Source organism: Macrobrachium rosenbergii, chromosome 52 (genome assembly GCF_040412425.1).
Source record: "Macrobrachium rosenbergii isolate ZJJX-2024 chromosome 52, ASM4041242v1, whole genome shotgun sequence".
NCBI lineage: Eukaryota > Metazoa > Arthropoda > Malacostraca > Decapoda > Palaemonidae > Macrobrachium > Macrobrachium rosenbergii.
The window spans coordinates 3746102-3764285 of NC_089792.1; the positions used below are offsets into that span (position 1 = coordinate 3746102).

At 35.6% G+C, this 18184-nt stretch overlaps 1 protein-coding gene across 1 annotated transcript in view; it reads right to left on the reverse strand.

The window, feature by feature from the left end:
• The window catches only part of LOC136833836 (muscle calcium channel subunit alpha-1-like), a 698390-nt gene that overhangs the window by 232515 nt on the left and 447691 nt on the right, over nucleotides 1–18184 (reverse strand). Inside the window, 1 exon segment of the mRNA XM_067096136.1 lies at nucleotides 888–1033. Coding sequence (XP_066952237.1) covers nucleotides 888–1033 — 146 coding nt within the window.

The following is an 18184-nucleotide window of genomic DNA, read 5'->3' on the forward strand; positions in this document are numbered from 1 at the left end:
AAGAGGAAAAGAGGGTAAGAATAAAAAAATAAAAAGAATTAGAAGAGGAAGAAGAAGATGATTTCAAAAAATAATTCCCCTAAAATCAAATTAATCTGTAAATGTAAAGATGAAAAGAGGGTAAGAATAAAAAGAATAAAAAGAATTAGATGAAGAAGAAGAAGAAGAATTAAAAAACAATTCCCCTAAATTCAACCTACCCTATAAATCTAAAGAGGAAAAGAGAGGGAAGAATACGAATAAAAAGAATTATACGGAGAAGAGGACGAGGTAGGAGAAGAAGAGAGGGAGAATAAAGAAAAGGGAAAGAAAAAGAAGAAGAACTAAAAAATCCCCTAAAATCAAACTACTCTATAAATCTAAAGAGAAGAAGAAGAAGAAGAAGAAGAAGAAGAAGAAGAAGAAGAAGAAAAAGAAGAAAAACAGATCCCCTAAAATCAAACTACCCTATAAATTTAAAGTGAAGAAGAAGAAGAAGAAGAAGAAGAAGAAGAAGAAGAAGAAGAAGAAGCAGTTCCCCTAAAATCGAACTGCCCTACAATCTACGCAAGAAAAGAAGAATTTAAAAATAAAACAATTTCCCTAAAGTAAAAAAGAAGAAATCTAAAGAAGAAGAAGAAGAAGAAGAAGAAGAAGAAGAAGAAGAAGAAGAAGAAGAAGGAGGAGGAGGAGGAGGAAGAGGAGGAGGCAGAATAAAGAGAACAACAATTCCCCTAAAGTAAAACTACCCTATAAATCTAAAGATGGAAAGCGGGGAAGAATATAAGGAACAAAAAGAAGAAGAATTAGAATTCTAAAAAGAAGAAGAAGAAGAAAAGAAGAGACAAGACAGAGAGAGAGAGAGAGAGAGTAAAAAACAACAAAAGCACCAGTGGAATTCATCATGCCTCTTGAGTCGTGCCGTCGGTGGGCGCTCCCGTTGGTACCTGGGCCTGCGACATGGAGGTGGCCCCGCTGAGCGCTGCCTGCCACGCTGACGATAACGGCTTCTCTCCTCCCGAGGCCGACCCCAAAGACGCCCCAACCTCACCACCTGCGGAGGGAGAAGGTCAGGAGAAGCGTCAGTGACTGGAGTTTCGTCGGGGTTTGAAGTTAAGTGTTAACCTGGGAGCTAATAATATAAAATACTTCATAATAATAATAATAATAATAATAATAATAATAATAATAATAATAATAATAATAATAATAATATAATTGTCAAAGTATTGTTTTTAAATAATAATAATAATAATAATAATAATAATAATAATAATAATAATAATAATAATAATAATAATAATAATAATATCCTTTATTTCAGCTCAGGGCCATATACGGAGATAAACAATGTAGAACTGTACATAAAATTAAGGTACACGGGATAAGAAGTTATAATAATAAACGGCTGCAACCAAAGAATTGCTAAGTGGAATAATAATAATAATAATAATAATAATAATAATAATAATAATAATAATAATAATAATAATAACTACCGATAGAGAGAGAATTCGGCTGTTGTTTGGTAAAAACGAAGAGTGAACTGGAAAGCTCAGTAATAATAATAATAATAATAATAATAATAATAATAATAATAATAATAATAATAATAATATATATGAGAACACTGAGTGTGATGAAGAATAAGATAATGCATTTTAATCGTAATTCTTTTCATTTCATTTCTTTACAACTTAATTTTCACAACTGCCAAAAAACTCCGGGTGTTCTCTATTTCCCTATATAAAGCAACAGTTTCACCAGGTGAAAAATCGGTGTTGGAGTGGTTAGACAGCAGCAGAAATACCAGGAAAATAAATAAGATAAAGAACAGGGCGCTAAAGATCAAATTGAAAAAAAATAACTGTTAAAGATGCTGGACAGCGTAATTGAAGAAAGGAAGAGGGAATGGATGTTAAGAACAATGCTAAATATTGGGTGAAGCTATGGGCCAAAGGGAGACAATTTAGAAATGCCTACAGTGCACCACGTGAGGTGCACTGATGGCACTGGCTCGCTATTTTATTTTAGTTTTAAGAGGTCCAGAGATAAGAAAATTTAACAAAAGGGAAAACAAAGCCAGAAATATAGGATTAAATTATGTGGATTAACATAATAGTACGAAAAGCCCACTATGGACATGATTTTTAAAAAATTCTATCACTAATATTTTCTCTCTTTTTTTCGTGGGTATTATTGTATTTTTACTACCATACAAACGATACTACTTTCCCTTTCGTGATTTAAAAAAATTCTGTCACCACTATTTTCTCTCTTTTTTGTGGTTATTACTGTATTATTACTACCATACAAACGATACTACTTTTGAGGTTCCAGATACGAACAATGAAGTACTAATTCTCTTAAAATCGATTAAAACTTACACCATAAAATTAGAGAAAAAAATTTTAAAATGCGCCGAAGTTTCTTCGGCGCCATCGACATTTCTGTACAGCCGTTTCAGCGTATAATCACGGCCACCGAAAATAGATCTATTTTCGGTGGCCTCGCTATAATGCTGTATGAGCCGCGACCCATGAAACTTGAACCACTGCCCGATGGTAGCCTATCCTATATCTTTGCCAGAAGCACGATTATGGCTAAATTTAACCTTAAATAAAATAAAAACTACTGAGGCTAGACGGCTGCGATTTGGTATGTTTGATGAATGGTGGGTGGATGATCAACATACCAAATTGCAGCCCTCTAACCTCGGCAGTTTTTAAGATGTGAGGGCGGACAAAAAAAGTGCGGACAGGAAAAAGCGCGGACGGAAAGACAAAACCGGCACAATAGTTTTCTTTTAGAGAAAATTAAAAAATTAAATGATTTATTTACCAAGACCTCATCTGAAAAAGCCATTAGCCAGGGCCGACCACCAAACTTTTACCACGAAAAATAGAGTGAAAACAAAGACATATAAAACTAATTTTCATAAATCTCCCCGAGTTATCTACCGAGGAAGGAGCAGAAGCCGAGGGGGAAATAAATTACGTAGTAAAAACTAAGCGGAATCTTGAAAATATATAGTAGACTTTTGGGCAACAATCCAAAAACAGGGTGGAGGGGGGGAGGGTGGAAGGGGGGATGGGAGTCGTCCAATAACACAGCGCTTATCAACAACAATTCTGTGAGAGAGACGAAACGATACGATTCAGAAGACTCCAATAGCACTAAGAACTGCACAAGTTTCTCTCTCTCTCTCTCTCTCTCTCTCTCTCTTGTAAATTCTTATAAATTCTTTATATATGTATATGTATAAATATATAATAAAATATAAAATATTCATTTATATATACATATATTTTATATGTATTATTAAAAGCATTTATACATACACATCAATATCAACTTTATGTATCTACAGAATTTACTTGTTACTTTTTGCCAGATACGTATGTAATTGTAATAACAACAACGTATATATTTATATATACATATATATATTAATATATAAATATATACATATATATAGTATATATACATATATACTGTACATAAACGTGTGAGGAAAGGTGATACTAAGCAAGTCAAAAAAATTCGGTAAGATAGAAAAATAAAGCTTAATATGATGAAAGCATGGAAGAGAGAGAGAGAGAGAGAGAGAGAGAGAGAGAGAGAGAGAGAGAGAGAGAGAGAGAGAGAGAGAGAGGCGTGCAAAAACATCTGGAATAGAAACATCTCTACGGAAGCCACGGTTTTAAAATGTATATAAGGAGACACTACTGACCTATGCTGACCCAACTCTCCAAAATGAGGAAAAATTAGATGCTCCAAGCAAGTTAAAAAAAAAATGCTAGAATTATTCAACAGAATTGTTTGCGTAGGCGAAAGGATGGCTCGTGTTTTATGATGATTTGGTTATGTGAAAAGGATCGAGGATGATGCTTAAGTGGAGAGAGAGAGAGAGAGAGAGAGAGAGAGAGAGAGAGAGAGAGAGAGAGAGAGAGAGAGAGAGAGAGACTTCCATCAGACTGTGGTTATTTTATACATAACTCTTTGAGAGAGAGAGAGAGAGAGAGAGAGAGAGAGAGAGAGAGAGAGAGAGAGAGAGAGAGAGAGAGACTTCTATCAAACTGTCCAGTTTTATAAATGTCAACTGTCTGAGAGAGAGAGAGAGAGAGAGAGAGAGAGAGAGAGAGAGAGAGAGAGAGAGAGAGAGAGAGAGAGAGGCCTTCTATTACACCGTGCAATTCCATGAATAACAACTCTTTGAGAGAGAGAGAGAGAGAGAGAGAGAGAGAGAGAGAGAGAGAGAGAGAGAGAGAGAGAGTCACTGTAAGCTCATTGGAGAGTCGGGGGCAATATTGATGTGTGGGGGAGAACATTAAGGCAGATGGAGTATAGGTGGAGTCAGGTGGATCCCACGCCAAGTCAGCTTCCAGTCAGGGGAGACTGTAGCAGGTGACTTCGCTCTGCCTTGATCGCAGGTATACCAAAACGGACATTGATTGTGGGTATACAAAAACTGACGTTGATTGCAGGTATACAAAAACTGACATTGATTGCAGGTATATGAAAACTGTCGTTGATTGCAAGTATACAAAAACTGACATTATTGCAGGTATAAGAAAACTGATGTTGATTGCATGTATACAAAAACTGACGTTTATTGCAGGTATACAAAAACTGACGTTGATTGCAGGTATACAAAAACTGACGTTGGTTGCAGGTATACAAAAACTGACATTGAGTGCAGGTATATGAAAACTGACATTGACTGCAGGTATATGAAAACTAACATTGATTGCAGGCATACGAAAACTGAAATTGATTGCAGGTGTACGAAAACTGACACTGATTGCATGTATACGAAAACTGATGATTGCAGGTATACGAAAACTGGCATTGATTGCATGTATACAAAACTGACATTGATTGCAAGTATACCGAAAGGGACATTGATTACGGGTATACAAAAACTGATGTTGATTGTAGGTATACAAAAACTGACATTGACTGCAGGTATATGAAAACTGACATTGATTGCAGGTATACGAAAACTGACATTGATTGCAGGTATACAAAAACTAACATTGATTGCAGGTATATGAAAACAGACATTGTCACTGACTGCAGGTATACAGAAATGGCATTGCCATTGATTGCAGGTATACAAAAAACTGACATTGATTGTAAGTATACGAAAACTGACATTGACATTGATTGCAGGTATATGAAAACTGACATACAGCGGAGAGCTCGCGAAAAAAAAAAAAATTGAGAAAAGCAAATAGATGGCAGAATGGAGCACCACAGAGAGAGAGAGAGAGAGAGAGAGAGAGAGAGAGAGAGAGAGAGAGAGAGAGAGAGAGAGAGGGGTAAGGTCTCTCGTCATCTGATCAAATGAAGAGGCGATTGATATTCCCGAGAATCGTTTACATTAAGAGAATGAGGATTTAAAAAGTTCATTTTTTCAATTACTAATTTTTTCTCTTCGTTTGTTTGCCAAAGAAGCTGACCAAGAGGTCTGTGATGCACAAATAGGAAATTATTATTATTATTATTATTATTATTATTATTATTATTATTATTATTATTATTATTATTATTATTAAGATGACTCCTATTTATATGGAACAAGCCCACCACAGGGGCCACTGACACAAAATTCAAGCTTCCAAAGAATATGGTGTTCATTAGACGGAAGTAACGGATGTAATGGGAAATACTGAAAGAAATCAGCTATTAAAAATGAAAAATAAACTAACAAATTAACATACAAAAGCCTGAAGGAGCAGCCGAGATCACCCAAGAACTGTGAAAATGAGTGTACATACAAACATCCGCTGAAGATTTTCATGTTAATTCTCTTTCCATTCTAAGGACATCTTAAGAGACGGACTTGAAATTGACAAAATTAGTTTGCCTAAATGATAAAATCTGTGTGTCTGACTCGTTTCAGTCATTCGATGAATCCAAAAAATTTAACATAATCCGACTCAATAGGAGAAAGTGACAAGAAATAATAGCTGAAATCTGTTTACTCATGATAGGCAGAACTAAATAGGCAATGACAGGCAAAGCTAAACAGGCAATGATAAGCCAAGCTAAACAGGCAATGATAAACAGAACTAGATAGGCGATGACAGGCCCAGCTATATAGGCAATGACAGGCCCAGCTATACAGGCAATGGTAGGCAAAGCTAAATAGGCAATGATAAGCAGAGCAAAACAGGCAATGATAAGCAAAGATAAAAAGCAATTGATAGGCAGAACTAAATAGGCAATGATACGCAGAGGTAAATAGGCAATGATAGGCAAAGCTAAATAGGCAATAAGCCAAGCTAAATAGGCAATGATAAGCAGAGCTAGATTGGCAATGACAGACAGAGGTAAACAGGCAATGACAGGGAGAGCTAAATTGGCAATGATGGGCAGAGGTAAATAGGCAATGATAGGCTTTAAAAGGCAATGATAAAATGTAAATAGGCAATGACAGGAAGAGCTAAATAGGCAATGATAGGCAAAGCTAAATAACCAATGACAGACAAGAGAGGCATTTTGAAAACCCATTGGCATGTATTGCGTATACTTTGAAATATAAAATGTTAGGTAATTTTCAGAGGTTATTAACTGTAGATATGCAAGCACTAAATGTGGTTATATATATATATATATATATATATATATATATATATATATATATATATATATATATATATATATATATATATATATATATATATATATATATTTATATTACCCATTCCACTTTTAACTTAGAAGTTTCACAAATACATCCCAACCATAGAATAAAATCTAATGTATTCAAGTCCCACTTACGGATGGAATAACAACACAAGAGAATAACTTAACAGCTGTAATAATAAATAAATAAATAAATAAATAAATAAAGAAATAAATAAATAAATAAAAATAAATAACAAAGGCACGCAAAGCAGAGAAGGCCATACATAATCCCTTCCATTTGTCCACGGTACGCGACTACAACCAGAACGTGTACCAAAATTCGGGGGTGCCGGGGGCGGGGGCGGTTGTTGCTTGGGGACCGAGGCACGCTCCCAACCCCCTCCCCCCTCCTCTCTCTCTCTCCCCACCCCGAACCTGATTAGCCCAGCTTAAGCGTGTATCCCAAATATTTAACCATCAATAGAAACAGTGGAAGCACGATTTCAGAAAAATGGGGGAAAATTCTGTTTCGCTTTTGTTGCACAGATGATGATTATGATTCCCGGTTTACACATTTTGCAATAATGCCCAGTCGAGGGACTTTTAATTTATATATACGTCGATGGTGATGTTTCATCTCACGTACGTTTGGAATATGCTTTTTAGTCGGCAGATGTTTCGTGTATGTACGCCCACGTTTGGAGTTGCTTTCATAATGTATGAGATCGTGGATTTATCGCTTGCTGTCTTCCTCAAGACACACACACACACACACTCATATATATATATATATATATATATATATATATATATATATATATATATATATATATATATATATATATATATATATATATATATATATATAATATATATATATATATTCATTCTCCTCTGCTTGAGGAAGACAGCTGTTCATGTTCTCCATATATATATATATATATATATATATATATATATATATATATATATATATATATATATATATATATATATATAATATATATATATACATATATATATATACATATATATATATATATATATATATATATATATATATATTATATATATTTATACAATCTTCTGAGTTCATGTTCTCTCCATTTCATTACCTTTCAACCTCTTCCCAGAGTATTATTATTATTATTATTATTATTATTATTATTATTATTATTATTATTATTCAGAAACTGAACCCTATTCATATAGAACAAGCACACCATAGGGGCCATTGATTTGAAATTGAAGCTTCCCAAGAATATGTTGTTCATTAGAAAGAACTAACAGAGGGTAATGGGAATACAGAAAGAAAAGATCACTTATTAGGAAAGAAAAAATAAATAAACAAACAAATAAATAGAAAAAATGTAAGTAAATTATAAAATACAAAGAGAATTTGCTTTAATAATGCACTGCATCGCCGCTTGAGCTTTTCAGGTTCAAACTGCACATCCTCAGGGAGTCTATTCCACAGTCCAGCGGTGTGAGGAATAAAGGACCTCTGGAACTCTGGAGAAGTTCGACAGAGAGGCACATTTTACTGCATATACATTAGCGCTTTTTTTCTTTTTTTTAATTGTATCGACACTTCTTCGAATTCTCTTTATTCCTCGTCGCTAATTCCAAGGTCCCTTTAACCTTCTCATTTATCAATGTCTCGGAACTTTCTGTCCGAGCCACAATAAATCCCAAGGCTCTAAACTTTTCTAGCTTTTTTTTTTTTTAAGTTTAAGCTCTTTCTGCCTTGTACCAATAATCCTTTTCCGTTGTGTATCTCCGCTAATGCGCAAAAAAATAAATAAAACATAATTTTCTGGCATTTAGTTTTTAATCACCCTGCTTAAGCATGATCTTAAAAGTTATCTATCTGGACGTTAATTTATTATCACATAATTTAAAACCTACTATCTATTTTGTACATCAATCGACGTACGTTTTGTTAGGGATCTACTTTAAAACAAGTAAAAAAAGCGCCGAACTTCCTTCGGCGCAATCGAGTTTTCTGTACAGCCGCTACAGCGTATAATCAAGGCCACCCAAAATAGATCTATCTTTCGGTGGTCTCGGTATAATGCCGTATGAGCCGCGGCCCGTGAAACTTTAACCACGGCCTGGTGGTATCCTATCCTATGTCGTTCCCAGAAGCACGATTATAGTTAACTTTAGCCTTCAATAAAATAAAAACTACTGAGGCTAGAGGGCTGCAATTTGGTACGTTTGATGATTGGCCGGTGGATGATCAACATACCAATTTGCAGCCCTCTAGCCTCAATAGTTTTTAAGATCTGAGGGCGGACAGAAAAAAGTGCGGACGGACAGACAAATAGCTATCTCAATAGTTTTCTTCTACAGAAAACTAAAAATGTCCTGTTTAGTGGTTGTTAAACACTTGCTTAGGATGGTATCCTCCATCCTCAGTTACCTGTGGGGAAATGGCACCAGGAAACATACTGAATTCTCCATCATTTCCCATTAGAATATTTTAAGGACCGCAATAAACGGCGGATTTCAGATCCATGATTAGGGAAAGGACTGTTATGTATACCAAAACAAATTATTTACGAGTGTGTATAACCTGCTAATTTTTCTATATATCCTACAATAAGTAAAAACTTACTTTTTCTACCTTTCACATACTTAAGACTTCAAAAACAATCATGACGTCATTCAAAGTTTCTAAAGATATCAGAAGTGAGCTGATATCATCAGGTAACCTGAAAAGTTTTAGAGTAAAGTTGCAATGTTTCTTGTAATACATATAAAACAGTGGTGGCATAGTAGAATATTCATTCATTTACAATTCAAAAATTGCGTAGCTTTAATATCGCCATGGAAAATACATAAATACGTGAAAACCCCGAGAGAGAGAGAGAGAGAGAGAGAGAGAGAGAGAGAGAGAGAGAGAGAGAGAGAGAGAGAGAGAGAGAGATTTATGATCACTATTCTCTATCAAAGGAGCCAAAACGCATGCTTAAGAAACCTGAGGAGAGAGAGAGAGAGAGACAGAGAGAGAGAGAGAGAGAGAGAGAGAGAGAGAGAGAGAGAGAGAGAGAGATTTATGCCACTATTCTCTAATTCTCTATCTAAGGGCAAAAACACACTTAAAATACCTGAGAAGAGAGAGAGAGAGAGAGAGAGAGAGAGAGAGAGAGAGAGAGAGAGAGAGAGGGAGAGAGAGAGAGAGAGAGAGATTTATGACCACTATTCACTATCAAGGGGCATAAACACCCTAAAAACCTGAGAGAGAGAGAGAGAGAGAGAGAGAGAGAGAGAGAGAGAGAGAGAGAGAGAGAGATTTATGACAACTCTTCTCCAAAAAAGTAGCCAAAGCACTTCAAAATACACATATGCTTGCTTATACTATTACACGCGACTACCTTATCTCTCTAGCCACTGGCATTTCATATGACTAAATGAAGTACATTCGAATATATACAACTCTCTTTTATAATATATATATATATATATATATATATATATATATATATATATATATATATATATATATATATATATATATATATATAATACTGTGTAAAGATTTGATAATAATACTAAGCTTCAGAGAGGAGAATAATATTCCAGCCCTTGAAAAAAAATAACCTGAAGTATTTCATGTAAACGAATATATAGTGAAGACTGCCTTCGAATAATGGAATTAATAAATAATAGAATTCATAAATAAACCTTGCAACCAGCGAATAAATGTTTAGGAATGCAGACATAAGCATTAAAAAAATACAAAGCATATACATCTAATAGCTATCTGTCAGTTTTCAACCTGTATCTTAATATTTTACTTACATTTTTATTTATTTATTAATTTGTTAATTTACCTGGTTTTCTAATTACTTCTTTCGAATGAACGCCATAATATTCTTTGGAAGCTTGAATTTTTACAAGGCAATGGCCCCTTTGGTGGGCTTGTTCCATACAAATAGGGTTCATCTTCTGAATAATAATAATAATAATAATAATAATAATAATAATAATAATAATAATAATAATAATAATAATAATAATAATAATCAGTAATTCACATCAAAAGCAAAACTGTGAATGTAACTACAAATTCATGAAAAAACTCAGGTGGAAACTCGTGCAAAATCCCGCGTTTCCAGGCATTACTGAAAAGGTTCCAGATCAGTTGTGGCTATTTCCAGTTTCCCAGTTCACTGAAACAAGGTCTTATTTGATTGGCGCCGCTTCTCTCTCTCTCTCTCTCTCTCTCTCTCTCTCTCTCTCTCTCTCTCTCTCTCTCTCTCTCTGCATACATTTATAAATATTTAAATTGTGGCAGTACAAGATCCTGAAATCAATCAATCTCTCTCTCTCTCTCTCTCTCTCTCTCTCTCTCTCTCTCTCTTTCTCTCTCTCTCTCTCTCTCTCTCTCTCTCATGCATACAATCATAAATATCTAAATTGTAGGCAGTACCAAGATCCTGAACTCTCTCTCTCTCTCTCTCAGCAAAACGAATGAAAGGGGTTGCAGCTAGGGACCGAAGGGACGCTGTAAAGAACTTTAGTAATGCCTACAGTGCACGGCGTGAGGCGCACTGGCGGCACTACCCCCCTACGGGAGTTTGTACGGAAGTTATGCGCCATGTTCCTGGAAGAGGAAAGGAATTTGGTTGCTTATAGACCTCGTGCTATAACCAGGCAGTGGGAATAGCATGTAGACGAGTCAATTATCAATTATTCGATCGCGGAATAATTTCGTTGTGTGGCGGGGGGGGGGGAGAAGCCTCTAATAACGGGAATAATTCAGAAATCCCGAAATTGAATAACGGATCTAACAGTTTTTTGTTTTCTGTAAAAGAAAACTATTACAGAGATGGCTATTTGTCCGTCCGTCCTCACTTTTTGCTGTCCACCTTCAGATGATCATTCACGCCCCCGCCATGATCGTGCGTCTGGCACCGCCATAGGTGCCAACAACATAGGCCACCACAGGGCCGTGGCTGAAAGTTTCATGGGCCGCGGCTGAGAGTTTCATGGACCGTGGTTGAGAGTTTCATACAGCATCATACGCTGTACAGAAAACTCATTTGCGACGTAGAAAGCTGGGCGTATTTTTTACTCGTTTTTTTCGCGAGGATAAGACGTTACGTAACGATGACAAATAAATGCGTTGCATCAGTCCAAAAAAAAAAAAAAAGGCGTTTACGATAGTAATTACTAAGAGATAATGCAATGCGTACGGTGCACGCGTGAGGTGCACCGATGGCGCTAACCACCTACAGGGACCAACGAAGCGAGATAGTGAACAATGTAACATAAAACCAGATTCTGCATTACTCTGCACTATCTTCAACATTCAAGCTGAAATGCAGCATTCATCAAATGAAGTTTATGCAACACGCCAATAGGCATATATTTCAGTAAGATATAAATACCGACAAAGGCCACACTGGCATGCTTAAAGAATACAAGTCATAAGTAAGTTCTGTTTCCCACTTCCAAATTCATCCAAAACATCATTTCCTATTCTGCATTCAAATGAAAGAGAATGGAGGGAACTCTGCAATCTCTCATCTGATCACGCTTACCAAAACAAAACTCTCAAATAATTATATTTGTGACGTGAGAGTCGAACAACAACAAAAATTAAGAGTTAATAATCGTCCTTCCTTCATGGACTCCAATGACCAACACTGCCCTAAAATGGAAGACTGCAGTATCTGCAAAATTTTCAAAATTGAGACATGCCACCTACTGGGCTCGTGAAACACTAATCGTTACTGCAGTTTCAGAATGATTCTTCACTGCTTTATTTAGGGGCTCCCATTTGCATAAAATTCGTATTAAGGCAAGGGAGTATCTACCACTCTTCTCAGTTTTGTATTTTTGCAGATACTGCAGTCTTCCATTTTAGGGCAGAACAGGACACAATCCTGTCCGCTAGAATGAAATCTGTGGCTTATAACTTCCAGCTACTGTCAGTGAATATTCCCTACTCAAATCTTGAAGATGAAATTAAAAGGTGAACCTAATCTCTTTTTCTTTCCCTGATGCTCATGAGCTCTTCCTAAATCTTATAGCTTGATTCTTTCTAATTATCAGAAAAGAAGCAAAAACATGGCAAAAACGAGTAAAAAATGCGTCGAAGTTTCTTCGGCACAATCGAGTTTTCTGTACAGCCGCTACTGCGTATAATCAAGGCAACCGAAAATAGATCTATCTATCGGTGGTCTCGGTATAATGCTGTATGAGCCGCGGCCCACGAAATTTTAACCACGGCCCGGTGGTGGCCTGTCCTATATCGTTGCCAGAAGCACGATTATGGCTGACTTTAACCTTAAATAAAATAAAAACTATTGAGGAGGCTAGAGGGCTGCAATTCGGTATGTTTGATGGTTGGAGAGTGGATGATCAACATACCAATTTGCAGCCCTCTAGCCTTAGTAGTTTTTAAGATCCGAGGGCGGACAGACAAAACCGGCACAATAGTTTTCTTTTACAGAAAACTAAAAATGAAAGAATATTCGTATTTTAGGGAAATAGCTTTGTTAGTTGACATGAGACGAAAAATGATCATAGTCTCGTAAAATATCAGAAAAAAAAAAGACTATATAGAAGTAGATAGCATTGACATTTCTCGTTCACTAGACTGGCTCAATTCTGTGGAAAAATATGTGTCTGAAGGGCAAATGTCAACATTCTTCTCCCAGCACTCCCCAAGCTCTCTCTCTCTCTCTCTCTCTCTCTCTCTCTCTCTCTCTCTCTCTCTCTCTCTCTCTCTCTCTCTCTCCCTGCCAGTCTTAATGCTGATTAATTGCCAGTCCTAATGCTGATTAATTCGTGAGAGAGAGAGAGAGAGAGAGAGAGAGAGAGAGAGAGAGAGAGAGAGATCCAACTACAATAATCACCACTGGAGGTAACACGGTGATGATTAGGTTGAAGCAGAGAGACGGCGATAACAGAAAAGGAAAAGCCTTCGATAGGAAACGAGATGAATTTAAACCAATCCCAAACAGAGAGTAGTAAATAGAATGGAGTGAATAATAATGTGGGTCCGAGAAGTATTTATAAGAAATGAGTGAATTAATTAGAAGAAAGCTTAAAAAAATGGGCTGGTAATAAAGGACCTTTTCAATCACAATAAAATTAAAAAAAATGGACTGGGAATAAAGGACCTTTTTAATCACAATAAAATGAAAAAAATAGACTGGGAATAAAGGACCTTTTTAATCACATAAAATGACCACCCAAAAAATGGGCTGGGAATAAAGGACTTTTTCAATCACCTAAAATGACCAAAATGAACTGGGAATAAAGAACCTATTTAATCACACTAAAATAACTAAAAAAAAAAAAAAATGGGCTGGGAATAAAGGACCTTTTTAATCACAATAAAATAACACCCCCCAAAAATGAACTGGGAATAAAGGACCATTTTAACCACCCCGAAAAAAATGGACTGGGAATAAAGGACCTTTTTTATAATCAAAACAAAATAACCAGCCACCAGCACCAGCGACAATACGGAGAAATCAAAAGAAGGAAGCGACAGGAGAAAAAAAAAAAAAAAGGAAAAGAAAAATAACTGAAGAGTGGACGCCTCAATTTGCATTGGAACAAAAGGAATTGATCGCGCTATTGTCGACTTCAAAGTCTGAATAGGAGAAGTCCCCTGATAATGGAGCCCATATTTCACTTGCTCTTAAAATTCTTCTTCAGTCATTATCTCCAATGCAAAAAAAAAAAAAAAAAAAAAAAGACTTGATTGATTGGTCGTCTGTTTTCCTGGGTAATCAGGTAATTGGCTGGTCATCCAGGCCAATGATTAGCGCCTAACCTTGTGAAAACAAATGCAAAAATAATTCATTGCCGATCAGAGTAGTGGCTACCATGTAATAGCATAGAATAGAAGAGAATAAAATAGCATAGAAGAGAATATAGAATTTAGGCCAAAGGCAAAGCGCAGGCACCTATCAGGTCATTCAGGGCTGAAGTGGAAATTGACAGTAAAAAACTTTGAAAGGTGTAACACGAGGAGTATTATACATACATACATACATACATACATACATACATACATATACAATATATATATATGCATATATACATACACACACACACACACACACATATATATATATAAATATATATATATATATATATATATATATATATATATAACTGAATCACGAAAATATGGAACATGATGAATATATAAATACTCCGTGGATTCTGTCTTTATATATATATTTATATACACATATATATACACAAACACATAATGTATACATATATATATATATACACACATACACACCACATAACCTAATCCTTTTGTCCTTCTCCCCTACAGACAGGGTGCGGCGACCTTTGTGACAAGGGATCAAAAAGGTGGCCTCTTTTTCAACTGGATCGAGTACCTTACTGTCGAAGCTTTATTTCACCACGAAGGTAAACAAGATATTCCAACGCCAATTTGTTGTTCTTATTGCTGTATATTAACCCAGCATTGTACCGGCACGGAAATCACTTAAGAAGACACAATTCGAATTTCTTTTTTTTTTTTTTTTTTTACGTACCCGTGCACACTTTTTCCCGCTGTCCATGTCTACGCAATTCGTATTTCGTTTTGTTTTTTTACGTACCCGTGCACACTTTTTTTCGCTGCCCATACCTACGCACTTCGTATTTTTGTTTTTTTACGTATCCATGGAGACCTTTTTTTCGCTGCCCAAGTCTAGGAAATTCGTATTTTTTTTTTACGTACTCGTGCACACTTTTTTTCGCTGTCCATGTCCACGGAATTCGTATTTCTTTTTTTTTGCGTACCCGTGCACACTTTTTTCATGTTTTCTTTTTATTTCTTTTACGGACCTATAAAAACATAGGCGGCATTCTTTTCACTGCCCATGTATACGCAATTCGATTTTTTTTTATTTTTACATACCCATGTACACATATAGATGGCACTCTTTTCACTGTCCAATTCTATGCAATTCGAATTTCTTTTTTCTCTTTTTTACGTACCCATACACACACAGATGACACTCTTTTCACTGTCCAATTCTAAGCAATTTTAATATAATTTTTTTACGTACCTATGCACACATGAAACTCTCTTCACTGTCCAATTCTATGCAATTCGAATTTCTCATATTTCTTACTTATCCATGCATACATAGATGGCACTCTTTTCACCGTCCATGTCTACGCAATTCAAATTTCTTTTATTTTTTACTTATCCATGCACATAGATGGCACCCTTTTCACTGTCCATATCTACGGATGCACACATAGATGGCACTCTTTTTAATGTCCATATCTATGCAATTCAATTTCTTTTATTTTTATTTATCCATGCACACATAGATGGCACTCTTTTCACTGTCCATGTTTACGCAATTCGTATTTTTTTTTTTTTCTTATCCATGCACACACAGATGGCACTCTTTTCACTGTCCATATCCATGCAATTCAAATTTCTTTTTTTTTTTTTTTTATCCATGCACACATAGATGGCACTTTTTCACTGTCCATGTCTACGCAATTCGAATTTCTTTTATTTTTCTTCTTTTGAGTACCCATGCCCTCATAGATAGCATCTTTTCACTGTTCAAGTCTATGACGAAAGCCAAGCTACAAATATCAATAACCACAAAAAAAAAAAAAAAAACTCGGATATTTACAAACAACAACCGCAACTTCCCATTTTTCTCCTCTTATCCTGCTTAAACAACGTGAAGCAGAACACGACTTTTTTGTTTATTAATACAATTTACTATCATTTAGAAAAATAAAGCTGAAATGTACAAAGAGGAATAATTTCACTGCATTTAGAATATATTCTCGTCTCCTGACTTCAAACAGAACTGGGAGTCGTCTTTTGAGAGAGAGAGAGAGAGAGAGAGAGAGAGAGAGAGAGAGAGAGAGAGAGAGAGAGAATTATAATTATATAAAATCTTATCTGTTGGTTAGAGTTAGTATTACATATTCTATTACAAGATAATGTTAGTGAAGGAGAAAGACAACTACCAAGAGTGTGAGAGAGAGAGAGAGAGAGAGAGAGAGAGAGAGAGAGAGAGAGAGAGAGAGAGAGAATTATAATTATATAACATCTTATTTCTTATTACTCAGTTAGACCAATGTTAAACATTTCATTGCAAAATAATGTTTGATGGAGGTGAAGCACAACTGCAAAGAGAGAGAGGGAGAGAGAGAGAGAGAGAAAAGAGCGTCTCCCGTTGCCATGGAAACGCTCCCGGTAGAGTATTCGTCGCCGATGTTGCCACAAGTCTGTACCATGAACAGGAAAGCCTCTACTAAAGTGATGGCCATTCACTCTAACGCTTCCCATTTGTGATGTGTGAGACAGCGAGAAGCTTTAGTAATTCTCTCTCTCTCTCTCTCTCTCTCTCTCTCTCTCTCTCTCTCTCTCTCTCTCTCTCTCTTTGTAGTTGTGCTTCTCCTTCATCAAACATTATTCTGTAATGAAAAACAAAATACTGTTCTAACTGAGGATTAAGAAATGATATTTAATTATAAATTTCTCTCTCTCTCTCTCTCTCTCTCTCTCTCTCTCTCTCTCTCTTTGTAATTGCGCTTCTCCTTCATGAAGCATGATTTTGTAATGAAAAACAAAATACTGGTCTAACTGAAGATTAAAAATATATAATTACAAATTTATCTCTCTCTCTCTTTAGTTAGTTGCGTTTCTCCTTCATCAAACATGATTTTGTAATGAAAAACAAAATACTGTTCTAACTGATGATTAAGAAATGATATATAATTATAAATTTCTCTCTCTCTCTCTCTCTCTCTCTCTCTCTCTCTCTCTCTCTCTCTCTCTAATCTCCTCACATAATATCAATATGAATAAAACACAGTATAATAATAATAATAATAATAATAATAATAATAATAATAATAATAATAATAATAACTAATTCTGACAACCCTTGGAACTCCACATTATTTTACGGAGTATTCTAGTTCAACTACTAAAAAATACTAATGGAAGTTAACTAAACCAAAAATATTAAAATTATACGCAAATTTTTCCACTAACTCAATATTGAACTTGGAGTGCACTCTGTAAGACCCATATTATCAAGAAACCAAAAAAAAAAAAAAAAAAAAAAAAACTATTCATCAATCCTCGACGATTATGTCCCACAAACATGAAAAATCAATTCGTAAAATTTTCACATCACGATTACATCAGATAAAATCTGACGGCCAATTTTCCTCAAAATCTTCCAGATGTCATTATAATGACCTTGAAATTCTACAATATTATTCTCGTCACACAGTTGAAATCTCATGTTTCTCTTAGCCTGGAACGCACAAGGATAAAATTCATAACTAGTGTCACTTTTCGTAATAAATGACCACTCTTAACACGTGATTCCATGCATCAAACGCCACGCGGAAGATACGAAACACGGTTGTAGGTCCTGACTCGTCTCGGCTTCATTGCTAAGCCATCTTCAGGGGACTGATACCAAGTGGCAGAAATTCATAACACCTACGATAACAAGACAGTACAATCGAACATACAAACGGCTGGAAAAACAACTATTTACACCTGACAGGTGTTTGCAGGCAG